This window comes from Rhineura floridana, chromosome 17, assembly GCF_030035675.1.
Source record: "Rhineura floridana isolate rRhiFlo1 chromosome 17, rRhiFlo1.hap2, whole genome shotgun sequence".
In the NCBI taxonomy this organism is placed as follows: Eukaryota; Metazoa; Chordata; class Lepidosauria; order Squamata; family Rhineuridae; genus Rhineura; species Rhineura floridana.
Genome location: NC_084496.1, coordinates 15,101,741 through 15,119,764, shown reverse-complemented (window position 1 = coordinate 15,119,764; position 18,024 = coordinate 15,101,741). Strand labels below are relative to the sequence as shown.

Genomic DNA, 18,024 nt, shown 5'->3' with positions numbered 1-18,024 from the left:
ACAATCAATGGAGCATCAACTGATCATTCTGCACAAGAAGCCAGTCCATCAGTCTAACAAACAGATGATGAGTCAGTGCCCCTAACATCAAAATACCTGTCAGGAGCAAGGTTTATGCCTGTATCATATGCTCTTGCAACAAAGATCATGGAAGGCCGGTCACCCGCTTCTGCTGCTCTGCGTAGATAACCAAATCCTTTTGTTCTATTTTCCTTGGTGTCCTATAGACGCAAAAAGAGAAGGGCCGAGGGTGGTGGGGAGGAGAGTTGACGCTATTAAATACCATAGTCCTTTCTCATATCTGCTTGTAGGAAAAGGGTGACTGGTACTGAGGGATTTTTGATTGGGATCTTAATCTACTGGAATGTTGCATGCTATCTTAATACATGATATGGAAGGATGATCATGGAACAGAAAGGGGGGTAGGATTCAGGAGAGCAATTTCAGGACTTGCATGGTCAGGGCCACACAAATTTTGCATAATCTTCCGAGTCTTTTGGCATGTGCAGAGGGATCAAGGAAGAGGTCAACCGGTTTCTCAATTGTAGCCCCCCCCCCCAAGCTCACCCCTCCTTCACATCCTCTGTGCATACCAAAGAGAAATCAGGGAAGAGGTTAAGAAGGGGTCTGTCTTGTTATGCTATGACTGGGTAGGAGGCTGCCAGGAAGAGATGCTGCATTTGTGGAACCCTGAACAGGACAGCATTACTAGAGGAATGATGTTGCTATCATTCCCATCCCGGGAGGCAGAGACTAGGGCTATGTGCACATTAGAGGCTTAACACACAGAGAGGCTGTTTGTCTCACTGTGTTCAATTATAGAAATCCTGGTGTCTCTAGCCGCTTGCTGTCTGTACCCCGTTTCCCTGCTCCTCTGCCAACCCCAACTCCTATTGTATGGAGCTTTCATCCCTACAACTCTCCCTGCCCCTGGAAATTATCTTCTTCTTGTTTCTCCTGGTGTTGACACTTTAAATAATCAGAGTAAGAGGAGATAGATTCCCCCCCCAACTTCTCATTTACAGAGATTGATGGGTAGAGATGAGCACAAATCTTTCCTACCCCCCACTTCTCGTTTTAAAATGAATTAGATTTGCAATCCCAACGCACTTAGCAGGGAGTAAGCCCCACTGAATTCAATGCGGCTTATTTCTGAGTAGACACGGGTAGGACTGCAGTGAGCAGGTGGTGGGTAGGCAGGAGGGAGGGAAATGGGATGCTCCTTCGTGATACATACGCATACACTCTGCTGCATACACTCTGCTGATATTAAGCGTGTAGGACCACCCCAGGAAACATTTCCACAGTATACACCTGGGATTCTCCACTCAAACAGTCTTACAATCGGAGTGAAGCTGGTTTTGCTTATACCACATCAAAATGCAGTACAGTGGAAGCGTTTATAATGTGGGGGTTGGGTGGACAAAGGATCCACCCGCATTACAGGGGTTCCAAGTTATAATGAAAAGATTAAAGTCAGAGATGCTTTACTCGGGGGACATGGGCATACTCGTATATCTGAAACCGTGGTTACAGTGAGAAGCATTATAATGAGCTTCCACTGTACTTCAAAAGAAACCAGTGAATTGTGGGTAATTGTAGGTGACATTGTGTGTACCTGGATTCAGACAACAGAGGTGACTGGATTTTAAGCTAGTAGTGTGTCCCTACCTTAGCAGCCTTCCATATGCTATGCAGGGCAAACTCAGTGGCAAAATGATAACAACAAAGAAAAGGCAGAAGTGCTCAATTCCTATTTTGACTCAGTCTTCTCCCAAAAGAGGGTCTATGACCCTTCTGAAAAAGTTACGTTGAAGGGGCAGGATTACAGCTTGAAACTGATAGACAAATGGTCAAGGAATATCTGATCACTTTGAACAAGTTCAAATCTGCAGGGCCCGATTAACTGCATCCTAGAGTATTGAAGGAACTGGCTGAAAAACTCTCAGTACCACTGAGTGAAGAAATGCACATTAACATCTAAAGAGCCCCTATGGGCTTAGTGGTCTAAGTCTAAAATTACCTAAATGCACTACTGTAGCTGCGTGTGTCTCATTCACACTTCACATTTTTAGCTTTACACCAAAATAAAAGACACCAAAAAAATGCCTGGCACCATCGCTGTCTGTTTTTAGGTGCCAGGCAAAAACATTCTTATTTATCCAGGCTTATGCTTTTTTTTATTAATTGGGAGGGCAGTTAGATATGTTAGTGGCCTTTGTTGCGCTCATCCTTTAAGTGGGGTGGGTAGGACTTGTTCCTTTGAAATAGATTGTTGGATTTTAGTTTTTTTAGTATTTTAGTTTTCCTTTATTGCTGTTTTTATCCAATTTTAATGTCTTTGCTATTTCTATTTTTACTGTACAAGTCGCTTTGAGGCACCCGAGCATAAAAACGCTAAAGCTAATGCTAATAATATTAAAGAACCACAGAGTTGGAAGGATCCTCAAAGGCTGAGCTCCCTAATGATGCAGAAAATCCACTGCCACAGCATGCCTGGCTTGTTTCTGTTTTCACACTAAACAATGTAGAAGCTCAGGAATGAAGCTCATGCAGGTGCACTGTTAGTGTCCAGTTTGGTGGAGCTTTTAAGTGCTGCATGGCTTACCTCTAGTGTGACCTCGGAAAGAATGTGATGTGGCAGCTGAGAGTACATGAGTCCTAACCCAACAATAGCTTCCAGCTCTCCGCAGTCAGCTGCGTGCTCCAGGTGAAAAATAGCTGATGCTTCATCCCACTCCTGGTCTCTCTCGCAGAAACGGCCTGCTTCATGATAACGAACCATGGCCAAGTGCACCTATGAGAAAGAGAGAAATCGGGGGGATGGAGAACGGAAGGCATCAGAAAGGACAATGGCCGAATGAAGATAAACCTGATGGCCAGGTATGACTCAGTTAGGCAACACATTTTCAAGGATTTATTGATATCTGTTCTTACACGGAGCTGGTAGTGGTCTCCCATCTAGGGGGTTGACCATGTCCATGCTTTATTTAGCTTTAGCAATGCCACAGCACCAAAAGCCCCCTAGCCCACTCACTGGGCCTTGTTCCATTAAACATTTAAGCAACTGCTTATTCTTAAGCTAGCAAAGTAAATTCCTACTTTACTGTGGATTCAGAAAGCCATTTATATAGTGCTGTGGGAGAAGATTTTTCTTCTTCGATTCACATTGTGGAAAGAGCAATGTGTGGAATTGGATTCCAAACACATGCTCTATTGCATTTTCCACCACCATGCATTTCACTAGTCTCAGAGGAGGAGTCTGCATCACACATGCTGACTAGGGAAAAGGAACAACACGTTTTGGATATTTTCAAAAAGCAAGTTCTGCACTGCAACTGCAGCTGTATACTGACGTACATAAAATGTCAGCACAGCCCCTCTTGTTCCCCTTAAACACAAACCTCAAAAGAAGACAATTTGGTGAGCAGCTGCCCAAGGATGTTGGGTGCTGATGCCGGGCCTCCTCAAAAATATTATTAAGTGCTCCACAAACAAACATCTTCTAACCATTCACTGCCATTGAGGAAATATAAACAGCTCATCCCTGATTATTAAGGCTAAACTAGACTTTTTTTGATTTACTAATTATCAGCCCCACTGCTGTTTAAAGACTGGGGCTCTGGGAGAGAGGTGTTTAACCCTTTCCTCCTGTGTTCTTTCTCCAGAGAAAATCCTTCCACCCTGACAATGCTAACAACTCAATTGTGGGGGAACAGCCAGACACACCCATAGCAAATTCTCAACTTAGCAAAAGGATGGTCACCCAGCAGCTATAACCGTATTGTTGATGGAGAGACTGAGAATTGGTGCACAGATGAAAGGATTATTCCTTTTCTGACCATAGGACAGGTTTGGGGAACCTTTGGCCCTCCAGAAGTTGCTGAAGTACAACTCCCAACAGCCCTAGCAAGCATGGTCAATGGCCAGGAATGACTGGAGTTGTAGTTCAGCAACATCTGGTGGGCCAAAACTCCTCCACAGCTGCCCTAGGAACCAGCACCGTGCTTTTTAATTAAAGAGACGGGCAATTTATATATTCTTTCTTGCAGGGCGAGTCATCAGCTCAGGTGATCATTGGTGCCTGCTGGCTGCAAGAGATTGTGGTGATCAAACCTTCCCAAGGATGGACTTTCCAATTTTCTTCTCAAGCTCCAAGGCATTGAGTCTTTGCACTTCCACCGCAACACAGGAGGGTCTGTGAATGTGAATTCTGGCAGCGTTGTAGAGATTCCATTTCTCCACACTGACCTAAAACAGGGTGAATGCAGTGTGACTTGAGTTTGAAACGGAAAAAAAAAAAGGAAAGGAAAAAAACTGTGAGCCCCTGTCTGTACAACATCACCATCCACAACAAAGAGATATCCTATTCTCATGCTTTGCATTATGCCTTTGCATTAGGGCTTTTCAAAACCGAAGTGCGCTAGCAGCAAAGGTATAAAAGCAACACACCAACATGTAACTCTCAATCTACAACCAGAATTTTTGGTTCATTTGGGGAACAGGCAGACCACACTCACAAACTTCTAGTTTAGTGCTGTACTACATACCAAAAGCATAGAAAAGTATACTTAGAAACTTTTGCCATCACTACCCCTCAGACTTCTTTGCGGTAACAGCAAGAATCCTGGGGGCGAAAGAAGTACCTGCCTATGGCACTAGTGGGTAACATGAGGCCCTCCAGATGCAGTTGGACTCCAACTCCCATCAGCCCCAGCTAGCATGGTCAATAATCAGGGATGATGGGAGTTGGGGTCCAACATCATCTGGAGGGCCACAGGTTCCCCCCATCCCTGCCCTACAGCAAGAGATGGGGAGTGTAGGAACAGTGGGTTTGTCACCAATTAACATTTACTTAGGGAAGACCCAGTGAAATTAATACATTTAAAGTTAATCATGTCCATTAATTTCAAGTTTCCTACTCTGAGTAGGACCAGCATTGGCTACAATCCAGTGAATCTGATGCGCTGAATTAAGAACATATGAAGAGCCTTGCTGGATCAGGCCAATGGCCCATCTAGTTCAGTATCCTGCTCTCACCAGGCCAATCAGAAGCCTATGGGAAACCCACAAGCAGGACCTGAGTGCAATAGCACTCTCCCCTCCTGCGGTTTGCAGCAACTGGTATTCAAAAACATACCATCTCCCACCATGGTTTACCCAGATGCACTTTTTAAAGTGCCTTGAACATGCACCCCTGACCCCTATTTTTTTTAAAACACACACACACACACATCAGGCCATCTTACCATTACATAACTATCTCCCCCCCCCCCGATTCAGTATTTAGAACTGTAAGAATGAGAAGCCAAATCATGAAATGTCTGGGAGAGGAGAAATTGGGCTGGACTGATTTTTCATGAAACCACAATAATGAAAGGGCATAGAATCGTAGAGCTGAAAGGGGCCTATAAGGCCATCAAGTCCAACCCCCTTGCTCAATGCAGGAATATGGACTATGTGTTATGTCATTTCCATGATTATTTAAAACACAGACAAGCCCTTAAAGCCTTGTGAATGACCATGAATCACCTTTACAGAGAATAATAGCCTAAAATTATAGCGGCCTAAAAGGCAAGGAACCATTTCCAGGCCTTGATCCAGCTAAGCATTCAGGTACATGCTATTGCTTATTGGTGAGAGGGGTCATACCAAGGCACTTACATGCTTAAGCTCTCAGCCTTGTGCCCTCTGGAAGTTTTGGACTACTATCATCATTGGCCATTCTGGCTAGGGCTGATGGGAGTTGTAGCCCAAAACATCTGGATGACATCAGGTTGAGGAAGGGTGGACTAGAGCCTTAACATTCTGGAGAATAATTACAACCATCTCTATTACAATGCTGCGGAACCCAGGCAAAGGCATGCTGGATTAATGCCATGCTGTTCTCTTTAAGGACTTGCCTAGTCTCAAACTGCAACTCAGAAATAAAATTTATTGATATAATTCCACTGTGTTTCTCCCCCATAGCAATATAGGTGGATGGGAACTTCCAGGGCAGAACAAAACTGTCAGTGATTGCAAATGCCTATTTTCAGCCATTTTAAAGTTGTTTTATAATGTCCCCGAAAGCTAAAAATAAATGGACCTATATTATAATAAAGCTTTTCTTTTTGCTAACATCCTCCAGCTGCTTCTTGCAACGAGTATTTATTTCACAGAGATTTGCAGCTAATGAGAACTCCGAGGATCAACTTTCTTTATCTTTCTTCTAGTTCACAATGAGCCAATTTAAATTACTGATTAAAATCATGAATAAACATGAATGAATGTATGCATCAAAGGTTACTTTAAAATAATAACAATGGTAATAATGATGATGATGATGGAGTCCACATCTTTTGTTTTATGGAATAAAAAGAGTAGCAGTAATGAGATGTTTTAGCATACTCCAAGATTTGGAGCCTTTAAAAGATAAACTTTCAAACAGTGTGGACAGAGGGGCAACAGCAGAACAGAACAAAAGCAAAGAGCAGAAAGAAAACAATGCAAGCATCGTCGAGTAACTGAAGAATTCATGCAGAATCACCAGTTTGTTCCGGCGAATGGTTTTAGAGGTCACAGATGGTTTATTTACAACAGCACTTCTCTAATTATGGGGGGAAAGAATTAAAAAGGGAAGTAAGTAAGAGATGTAAGTCATGATAAAGTATTATTCCAAGAAGAACTAACTGCATTTATATGCATGTGAGTTACGTGAGTGACAGATGGGATGCAAGAAGCATATCTGAATAGCCAGCTATTGCCAGAAGAGATTTATTTACCCGTGCAGAACTGCCCAAACTGTCTTCATCAGATTCACGTCTTCGGTTGCAATTGGAATGCCCCTACATTAATGTAAAAAAAAGTGCACAATTTAACTCACATTTTGATAAGCACTAGTGCAGCATTAGAAAATTATCCCTTTCTTACATAACTTTTGTCAAAAATTTTGGAGTGATGCATTCATTTCGCTATGAGTCGAGTTAAAAATCCTTCAAAAATGAGACCAGTTCTTATAACAAAAGCTAGAAGAGACATGCAATTTGTCCCTTCCTAGCTCACCTGGGGTGACCAGCAATTGGGCTAGATAGACAAATCAACTGGCCTGGCATAAGGCAGCTTCCTTTGCTCTATTCCAAGTTTTGTCCCTTTAAAGCAGGTATGGGCCCTCCGGATATTGCTGGACTGCAACTCTCAGAATCCCTGGCCATTGGCCATGCTTGCTGGGGCTCACAGAGGTTGCAGTACAGCAGCATCTGGAAGGCCAAAGGTTCCCCACACCTTCTTTAAAGTAGGGATGGGATCCGTTGGCTGGTGCTGGTTTGCAAGCATTTTATTGACCTAACAGGCTGGCATCAATTCGAGTTCATTCTGTATCCACTAACCACTGCTTTTACCAATCCATGCTTTTTTCACTCAGAAAAAAAAATCAGTATTTTCATTTTCAAAAATAGCTGCGGAAATTCAATGCATTAAAATCTCATTTAATCTCTTAAATCCTCAGCGACTGAGAATAAGTGAATTAATGGAAAATTTGGTACCAAATCCAAATTGAGCAGATTTCAAGCACATCCCTACTTTAAAGCTAGTTGCTCACATGAGCTGCTTTTTCTGGTGTGGAATACAGAAATGCAGGATTATTTTTCTATTTTGCCATACTACTCCCGTTTTCTTTCTTCTGAAGTTGAGGTCAGGAAAGAGAGAGACATGGAGAGAGAGAAAACTGGCACTTGTTCAAAGCACAGTGATTAGTTTCTGTAGTCAGGGTCAGTGCAGCACCTCAGTATGGAAGCTGTTAGTCTCCCTCTCTCCTAGTCTTAATGGAAAAAGAGAAGGGAGGAACAAGTCAGCAGGGCTGTGGAGTCGGTACGCCAAACCTTCGACTGACTCCTCTATTTTCCTACTGTCCGACTCCGACTCCACCCAAAATTGCTTCCAACTCCACAGCCCTGGAAAGGGCTGTAAATATCTTTTTAAATTGGAAGCTCTCATGGGAGCATTTTTATCGCTGCCTGAATATGCGCTGATCTTGGCATCACAGCATTTGTCTTCATCTGGGTCCTGTGTCATACACTGACACACAAAATGTTTTCCATCTTGAGTTATGGTGAAATGCACAACTACAGCTGACTTCATGGGAAGCTTCTTTGACATTTTGAATTTATATTTTAAAAAATTTGTCAATCAAAATTTATTTTGAAGCCGGAGTCGGTACATTTCTACCGACTCCGACTCCACCCAAAATTGCTTCCGACTCCGACTCCACAGCCCTGCAAGTCAAACACACACAGCCTGACGAAGTGCAGCACAGTGGGTGGGACTATGCAGGCAATACAGCTGACTCTCTCAAACTAAGTGATAGAGAAGGTGTATGTATGTGTGAAGGGAGCTCAGCCACCACAATGGGACTGGCTAGTTGGGGGACTCATCTCTTGCTATTTGATTGGCAAGGCCAAATCAACAGACCACAGGTGGACAACTTCAGGCCTGGGAGCTGACTGAAGCCCTGCAGTCCATTCTCTCTGCCCCTCAAAACTCTTCCCAGGCCACAACCATCAGCGGCCCCACTTCGCATGCCAAGTGTTGGCCTGGCTAGAATATGTCCTTGAAATGTTACAGTGTCCCTTGCCTGCCAGGGTGGATATCTGAGCGTCTGTAAACCTGACTTTTGCAGGGCTAGAATGTACACTACTCTGTACTGTACAGAGGTAAGAGTTACATCCATTGCTCTGCATCCTTTTGCCTCTCACCATGCCCGCTTTTGCTATGGGCCACACCCACCATTGGAATACAGCCTCTGGAGTGCAGCCCTCAGACTGAAAAAAGGCCCCCCAGTCCTGCAATTGCCAAATTAAAAGCCTGGTAGTTAAATAGCCAAAGAATCTTTACTAGTTGACAGAATTTGCATTTCTATTTCCTCATTAGGAGAGTGACTTGTTGGTGCACTGCCCCACAAGGAGTGTGTGTGTGTGTGTGTTGGGGGTGGGGAGATCACCATGGATTCCAGTCCATGAAAGATAATGTTATAATAAATATGTTATTCTTTAAGGTGTCAGAAGACTCCTTGTTGTTTTTGCAAGAAAAGAGATTTTGAAATGTAAACTCCTGTTGTCCTCTGCAAATGATAAACTCAAACCTACTGTAGAATCTTACTGAAGAACACACAGGAATTTTAAAAATTAATTGGGACATCAGTGCCTTCCTGAACCTTCCTGAACCTGCTGCCCTCCAGATGTTTTGGTCTACAACCCCATCAGCCTCAGCCAGCAGTATAGGCATGCTGTGAGCTTCTGCTGGCAATTCAAATTGAGAGAATGAAAAAAGAAAAAGAAAAACTATGCATGAGCTGTATGAAAGAAAACAGAATGGGGGGAAAGCTTATTCAGTCGGGTAGTTGTGGTGGTGGTGAAAGTGTTACTTTTTCTCGGTGATCCATATCTTCCTGTTCACTCCTCTTTTCACTGGGGTATCCACTGTCACCTCCATTTTCAGAGTCCTATGGAGAAAAAACAGGATACAACATCAGTACCTTCTTTGAACTCTCAATGTGCAAAGGTGGTACCACTATCCCTGTTTTACAGATTAAGCGGTGTCCCTTCAGGACAGTCACTTCACAGCTTTGTATTTTGTTTTCTCATCATTATAACTTTTTTTTTTTAAGAGCCCTCGGCTTCAACCACAAACTAGACTTGAAAAGACAGGATCTAACCAGCTCACAGAACTACTGGCACAAATGATGAAGAGTCAAGAAGACTGGGAAAGTGTTAGAAAATGTGAACTGGGGGTAGGTGGGTAAGGAAGAAGCAGTAAACCAAAGCCTCTGCTTGTCGTTACATGGCTCAGTCTGTACTGAAATGAATGCTCAAGATTATGATGTTTGCTCTAGACAAGTAACTCCTTTCCAATTGAGAGAGACTTCTGTGGCATTTCACAGCACATGGAACAAGAGTGGGAGGTTTTACAATTACTTTGTATTCCATTTTGAACTATATGAACTGTAATCACACACACACAAATGTATTTTAAAAACCTAAACATTATATGGACTACATTGTCTTCATGCTCAAGTTTACACTGTATTAGTTAAAGCTTACAGTCCCTCTGAGAAGACTGCTAGGCTCAAATTGGACATGACAGCTTTAGTTCTCATGTGTTTAAAAATGGAACTGCTGCAACTGCATAGAACATGGGTCACAAATGAGGCGCTCATGGGCGCGTAAGTGCCATCTCCCTCAGCGGCCTTCCCTGGCGGCTGCAGGGTTCCACCCTCCCATTCTTCCCTGCTGAAATTAGGCCTGGAAAGATAAATTCTTGCCTCCCAAGCAGCACTCTTCAGGAAGATATTCCTCCCCGCTCCCACCACCACCGAAGTAGGCTAGAAAAAAATACAAAAACACTTTTTCAAGTTTAAATGCTGGCGGCGATTGTGGTGGGCTGAGAATGAGTATGCATGCATGTGTATGGTTGCAGCACATGAGCCTTTTCAGTAAGTAAATGGGGCCCACAACAGTTTATCCAGTTTGCAAATGTGCCCACTGGCCCAAAAAGGCTGGCAACCCCAACATGGAATAACGTTCACATTCTGGTTGAGAGAAAAGCGCTCGGGTAGTGGGCCTGCAGGGACAAAGCTAAAAGTGAGGCCAGGAGTCCACCCCCTTTGCTTTTATAATTGTCCCTACCCTCTCTCTCTCTCTCTGACTGGGGCAGTCCATCTAGTCCAGGATCCTGTTTGCACAGTGGCCAACCAGTTGTCCATGCTGGAACACTCACAACTGCCATGATAACATCTAATCTGGCACTTGGAGACACACTTACCCGCTGATTGTCAAGGCCCTCATGAACCAAGTTGTCCACTTCATTGAATACAGGCCAGTCTAGGGGGCAAAATGTAAAACATTAACTCCTTCACACTAACACCAGGATCTTGATTCACAAACCAGTTGGACCAGAATATATAGTCCCAAAATTAAGCACTATCCATGGGAACTTGGTATCAGCTGCGTATCACTGATGCAAAAGGAAGGGATTGACATGTGTCTGCTTTAGGCTCAAATTAAATTATGCACCAAAGGTTGAGGGAACAGACTTTGGCTGTGGCCCAACAGATAATGGAGAAGGAGCAAGATGGAATCTCTCCTGATATAATCTGGGCTCCATAATTGGCACAAAAAAGAACCTCTTTTCTAGTTGCCACCTGCCTAGCCTCTGCCAGCAAAAGCATCTGCAGAAGGCCCTACAATGATGGTTTCAGCTGCTGGGTAGATTCATATGGGAGCATGTGGCCATTCATGCACCCACTAGTACACAGGTGGGAAACCCAAGGTGTTTCTGGAGGCGTTGCCCCTTTAATCCCCAACCTCCCAGTGACAGCTGGAGGCTGTGCAGAGCTTTCAAAATGCATCAAAGAAGTGGGAAGAGAAGGGCCCTTTGAAAGTGGAGATCTGGTTTCAAAAGGGATCCCTTCTCAGGGAAAGGAGCCCCCTCCCCACTCAAGCTGGGACAGCAGAGTGCTTTGACAGCATGGATGTAGCCAGGCAAAAGCATGCATCTGTGTTTCCAGAAGGCATCCTTTCTAGGGCAAGGAGGGGGCAAGCCCCTCGCTACTCAGGCAGGGATTGCTGAGCACTCTGGAATGTGGCTATCGATGGAAAAAAATGCTCTTGCTCCAGCCCTAGTATGATATATCGTTAATACACCACTGAAGAAGAAGGTGAAGGTGTCCCTGCACTTGTAGTGCGAGTTGTTTCCGACCCTTAGGGTGACGTCTTGCAACATTTACTAGGCAGACCATATATATGGGGTGGGATTGCCAGTTCCTTTCCCGGCCTTTCTTTACCCCCCAGCATATGCCAGGTACTCATTTTACCAACCACGGATGACTGGAAGGCTGAGTGGACCTCGACCCCTTTTACTGGAGATTCGACTTCCTCTTTCCTTTGGAATCGAACTCCAGCCGTGAGCAGAGCTTTCGGCTGCGTTACTGCCGCTTACCACTCTGCGCCACGGAGGGATGGATAAATTAGCCTATTTCCTTCTCATGTCAGTTTCTCCTATATGAAAAAAGGGGTCTATGCTGTCCTATTTATATGCAGATTTTTTTTAAAAAACTGCTTGGAGCAGCTAGTAGCTTCACCACATCTGCAAAGTAAAAAAAAAGTTTTAAAATGTTCTCAGGAAGTGACCATCTGTCATAACATGCAGTTATTTTCTGGGGAATTGTAAAAAGAAAAAAATGGCTGCCCTCATATATCTATGGACGCGTCCATTGTTTTTGCTCCCATACATTATACTTGTAAGGCTACCAGAGACATCCCTATACACCACTTACGAAGACTTTCAATTCTGTGGCTGTGGGGCGTTGCTGAAGAAGGTGAAGAGGGCAATGAGTCAAATGCCACATCACTCATGCTTTCATCTCCAGAGTTTTCAGACAAACGGAAAAGGAGAGGAGGTCGACTGCCAGAGATGGTTCTTACTCGACTGCTGCCACATTTTTCTTCCGTGCCTCGCACAACAGTCTGAGCATTTTCCTTGGCAAAAGAGAAAAAGCCTCATGAAAAATCTCAGATTCAAGGTTTCTCTTCACTATATTTGAAGACACAAACCATGATGCAGTGACATATTCCAGGCATGGTCCGATGCAACATTCCTCAACTTAGTATTCTCTAGATGCGGTGGACTACAATTCTCATCAACCCCAGCTTGCAGAGGGAAGACTGGTGTGAAACGTTCATAAAGAGCTGCCATGTCTTCCAGCAGTTTCCCCCAATCATTTCAAGGGAAGTAGTAAAGTGGAGACAATGAAAGAGAACATCAGAAACAGACCTGAGGCCCAAACTAGAGCTAATGGGCCACATCCACACTGCATATTAAAAGCGCATGGCTTCTCCCAAAGAATCGTAGAAACTGTTGTTTACCCCTCACAAAACTGCAATTCCCAGCACCCTCAACAGACTACAGTTCTCATAATTCTCTGAGGTAATGCCGTGTGCTTACAATGTATGGTGTGGATGTGACCTTTTTTTGTGCAATTAAGAATTGCGTAATCTTTTTTAAAGTAAATAGGTGCTGAGGCTGGAGGAAGGAGGTCTTGACCCCTTTATCCCTTGCACAGTCCCAATCTGGACTGGACTCTGCCATACCTGCTATTTGCATTGGGGAAGAAAGATTCCACTGGTACCATTGAGCACTTTCCTCCCACTGCAAATAGCAGATGCAGATCAGGATCATGGTGGAGGAAAAAACCCCTTCTGTGCTGCTGTTAGTTCAATGCCAGAGGAGAGGGAAGAGCACAAGCCCAAGGCTTGCACAGGGTCATTCACGTAACACTAAACTATAGTTTAGTGCAGAGATAACTGCTGTGGTACCCTCCAGATGTTGCGGACAACCACTCCCATCAACCCTGGCCATTGGCCATTCTGTGTGTGGATGATGTAGTCAGCAAAACTAGTATCTTTCTGATTAACTGCAGTAGATCCACACTGCACATTTAAAGCAGATCCAATGCACTTCCCCCAGAGAATCCTGGGAAGTATTGTTTTCCCCTCACAGAGATACAAATTCCCAGCATGGTTAAAAGACAACAGTTCCCATGATTCTTTGGAGCAAGTCATGTGCTTTAAATGTGCATTAGATATGCTTTAAATGTGTGGTGCAGAGCTGTCACTCCTAAGGCTGTTGCTGGAGTTATGGCATCCCAGTCAATGAATCATGAGTTTTAGTCATTTAATTAATTAAAACTGCATATGAGTGAAAGCTATAGTTCTGAAGCAAAAAGCATTCTACTTTATTTTTAAATGATCTAAGTGTGTGTTATAGCAGGCATCTTCTTAGAAGAGGCACTCTGTCCACTATGTGCAAGACAGGTGACATACTTCTTTGAAGGAGGACAGCCAAAACAACGCAGAATACAGCTGAGAAATACTCCTTTTCAATTCAGAATAGCCCCAGCATTTGCCACCTGGTTTTTAAAAGTAATATTAAAACAATGACTTATTTGCTATCATTGCAGATTGGATTTTGATGCAGTTATTTTCCACAGCTATTTTTGGAAAGTTTTTTTTAAAAAATGCATCTAAAATATTGATGTCGATATTTTTCTTTATATTTCCTTCAATTTATTGCAATTTCCCTTCAAAATATCAGTATTTTCTATGAAAATATCTACATTAATATTAATACTTTTTTCCGAGGGGAAAAAAAATAGATTGGTAAAATCAGTGGCTTGCAGGCAAAGAACAAAGTTAGTTAGAATTTATTTCGATCAAAGACCAGTACATAAAAAAAGCATGGTTAAACAAGTGGAATCAATACTAGCCTGTTAGGTTGACAGAATGCTTTCCAACAAACGGCTCCCATCCCTATGCCTTACACACCTTTTTTAGCTGATCATTTAAAAAAAATGAGTCATCAGTGAATACATTTTTTAGAAATTCGTATTGTTCATAAATCCATCATTCATAAGAGAAAAGAAAGCTTCATTACAAATATCTACTTAAATCTATTGCATAACGTGATATTACCTCATCATTATGTAAACCAGGGGTGCAGCAAGAAGGGAGGTAAATGAGGGCATTGCCCCCCCAATAATTCTTCCTCCCCAATGAAATTTTCCTTCAGTCCCCAAATTTCTAGCATTGCAGTAACTTAAAACTTCAGTAGAGCGTTTAGAAATACAGTTTAGGCATCCAAAGAGAGGAGCAGGGCAAAGTTACCAAGGGAATGCGAACACAGCAGATAAAACGAGTTAAAGGTGTGAATGAAGTGAACACAAATCTTGATGGATGGAGAGGGAGCTGGTAAGCCTAAGAGTTTGTAATTGAAGGAAGCAAAGTTGGGAAGGACAGTATTGTTATGCACTGCAGAGCATCTCCCACGCCCCTGTAGTGCTCAGCCAACCTCTGTAGGTGGTGGGTGTTATTAGTGCATCTGGTGGGCGTGCCTAGGCTTTTGAGCTTAGACGTTGCAGCAGCCTAGCCTAGTCAAGGGCAGGACCTAAGAAGAAGCAGAGAGATGAGTGAGCTGGCTCTCCAACACCCAGGAAACCTAATGAGACCTTACTAACTTAGCCCAGGCAATGAGGAGCTGGAATGTTATGTGTGCGTGCGTGTCTCGGAGACATTTCTTCCCTAGTTTGTTAAAAAAGTTGAAAAATATATCCTTTCAATCTAGTTCCATTTCAAAATGGTTTTGAAGAGTATAATGTGGCTAAAGCCTTAGTTGCAACAGTTTTAGACCTCTGCTCAACTGTGCAAATGATCATCATAAATAATTCAACTTATTTAACTTTTCTCACGTGAACTTATGTACTATTAAAACAGGGTGGGTGAGATTTGCTGGTAGAGCCATCAGAAGCTATGTTAGTTGGCTGGTCCACGACCTTTCTGCAGAACAGAGATGGTGTGCTTGTACAGTTGATTTTAGCACCTGTAGTTCAGAGAGAAGTACAGTTCCTATGTGACATGCTGTCAAGCATTTCTTTATGAAAAGTGATGTTTATAGATATTTAATTTCTAAAGTGAATCTTCTCTTAATTGTTTTCCTGGCATGGCAAAGGAGATCAGGGTAGTTAGTTTCAGGAAGCAGCTGCCTCAGGAGAACTGAACTTCACAGTTCACAAGCTTACTAAAATATTGTACCTGTACCACAAAGCCTTTCCACACATGTACACTTTATATGCTGCAGGACTCACATTTGGTGCATCTACAGCTGTGTGTGAAAATTCATTCTCAATTTTGACACATACAGGTGTTCAGTGCTTCATCAGAGAAATGCAAACTTAGTAATCTTGGCTTTTGAAAGTAACATATATGAAGGAATTTCAAGTGAACAATTCCTTTGCAGGTTTATGGAAAAAACACAGCGTATTAGACTTTATTAACAGCTCAGATCATGATGGTAGGATAACTTGCACAATATACATTTACTTCCTAGTCACTGTTATTTAGTTTACATAACTATTTTGCATGTGGAAAATATTGTATTTTAAATTGATTTCTTTTTTGTAAACTTCACAAGTCATAGTTCCTAATCAAAATGCATAAATTGGGGGTTATTTATGTCATTACTTATGAAAACATTTCCACCCAGAAATTATTTTAATAGTGACCGATGCCTCAACCCTTCTGTCCACCCAATTCTTGCCTCTGCCCACCCAATGAAAATTGTCTTGCTACACTCCTGATATAAACCATTACATAACATTCATCTGTTTGAAACAATTCACTAGTTAAAGAGCAGGAAACAGAGTCAGAATAAACAGATAGTTTTCACAAGGGAGGGCTGTAAGAGGTGAGGTCCCCCAAGGATCTGTATTGAAACTGGTGCTTTTTGACTTGTTCAGAAATGATGTGGAGTTTGGTGGTAGCAGTGGGATGGCCAACTTTCCCCAATATCTTCTTGCCCAGGATTTCCCTGACCCATCAAACTTGACCCTGTTATTGCTGAATTCCTATTTTTATTATAATGTTCTATTTCTTATGTTGTATCTCTGTTTGTATGGTACTGTTTTATTGCTTTTATGTTGTATTTTTGTATACTGCTTAGATATTTTTAAGTATTAAGGAGTCCAGGACTGCTTTTAAATAAATGAAATAAATTCTGGCCAACTCTGTACAGATTGCTCCCACCATTTTCTTCTCTGTGGTCTCTCTCTCTCTTAATCAACTTTACTACTTTAACACTACTCTTTTCAAATTACACTGCCTTTGTATTTGTTTCTTTTCTCATTCCCCCCTGCCAAAAAGTACAGCACAGGTCCTAATGAAAATGGTCCTAATGAAGATCACCCCCCTCAGAGAAAAAACGACTGCTTATTTGGTTACGGAGTGTTAAAAGTCTGGAAACGGAGTTGCTATTTCACTTTCAGCTTAAAGCAGAATAGCAGTGATTAGGTACTTCTAATTAAATCATCTAGGTTTGGAAAGAGTCCTAGGGCTCATCTAAGCCATACTAAAAATCCATGTTTTCCTTATTGTAGTTAGAACCACCCACATAGGAAACTGCATGGCAAAGCAACTGCCTCCTTTAGCAACAATTTGTAATTGCTGTTTCTTTTCTTTTTGGTATATACCTGGTATGAAAAACTCCAGATTAAGGGAGGGGAAAGTGTGGGAAGGCAGTGATTGAAGAATATCATATGGACCACAGAGAATTAATGGACTTACAAAAACTTTACTTTTCATATTAAACGGCTGTATGGATCAGTCTCTAGAAGGTATTAATGTAAAATGGTCACAGTTTAGTTGTTAAAAGGCCTTTTGCAGGAAGCACTTACCAGCAGTTTATTACTTCGAAATAAGGCATCTTTCTCTTTGGTGGAGAGGTCAAAAGAAGTCAGTCCCATGCTTTTGCAAATCTTGTTGCAGGAATGAGAATGGAAGAACAAGGCCATCCCCCGCACCCCTGGGGATATAAAAAGAAGAAAAAAATTCAGTATACCAAGCCCTAAATCCTTCCCGTGAAATTATGTAGGCATAATCATTCCCCTCACTGTTTTCAAAAAGCCTTTTAGACTTTAAAATACAGCACATGAATAATGTATGTTTCTACACAGTAATGACACATCTTAAAAAAAAACACCTTTGAGTGTGCACCAGGAATATTCATCATGAACAGATTTATATGTGCCAACACCGCAAATATGACAGCATGCAACTTATTCTTAAAGTGTTCATATTAACTTTGTCTTGGAGAAATCCTTGATATTTGTGGATATTCACATACTCTTAAATAATATCCCCGTGGTGCGGGGGACTAACAGAGTGACCCTCCCCAAAAGGATTCTGTGAGCCCTTATGGTGGCTAAGAAACTTATACTGCATGGCTGGAAGGACAAACGTCCACCATCTACTACTCAGTGGTTTGAAGGTCTCACAGCCCTTTCTATGCTTGAACACATGGCTTATAGCTGTCAATCTCATTTAGATACCTATTTGGACATGTGGGTCACTTATATCAATCTATACCTTTTTAATTGGTTTTTATGCTTTTGTTTTTGTCGTTAAATTGTTTTATTGATGTGGTTGCCACCCTGGGCTCCTT

The 18,024-nt window shown here is 42.4% G+C and overlaps 1 protein-coding gene across 6 annotated transcripts in view; it reads right to left on the bottom strand.

Moving 5' to 3' along the window:
• EEF2K (eukaryotic elongation factor 2 kinase) overlaps positions 1 to 18,024 on the bottom strand; it is a 68,532-nt gene that overhangs the window by 7,049 nt on the left and 43,459 nt on the right. For all 6 annotated transcript variants that reach the window (XM_061600358.1, XM_061600354.1, XM_061600360.1 and 3 more), the window contains 8 exons: positions 17,258 to 17,385; positions 12,311 to 12,512; positions 10,798 to 10,856; positions 9,401 to 9,478; positions 6,765 to 6,827; positions 4,117 to 4,251; positions 2,609 to 2,797; positions 97 to 221 (listed from right to left, as the gene is read on the bottom strand). In XM_061600358.1, the coding sequence (XP_061456342.1) occupies positions 97 to 221; positions 2,609 to 2,797; positions 4,117 to 4,251; positions 6,765 to 6,827; positions 9,401 to 9,478; positions 10,798 to 10,856; positions 12,311 to 12,512; positions 17,258 to 17,385 (979 nt within the window). The remainder of the gene's footprint in view (positions 1 to 96; positions 222 to 2,608; positions 2,798 to 4,116; positions 4,252 to 6,764; positions 6,828 to 9,400; positions 9,479 to 10,797; positions 10,857 to 12,310; positions 12,513 to 17,257; positions 17,386 to 18,024) is intronic.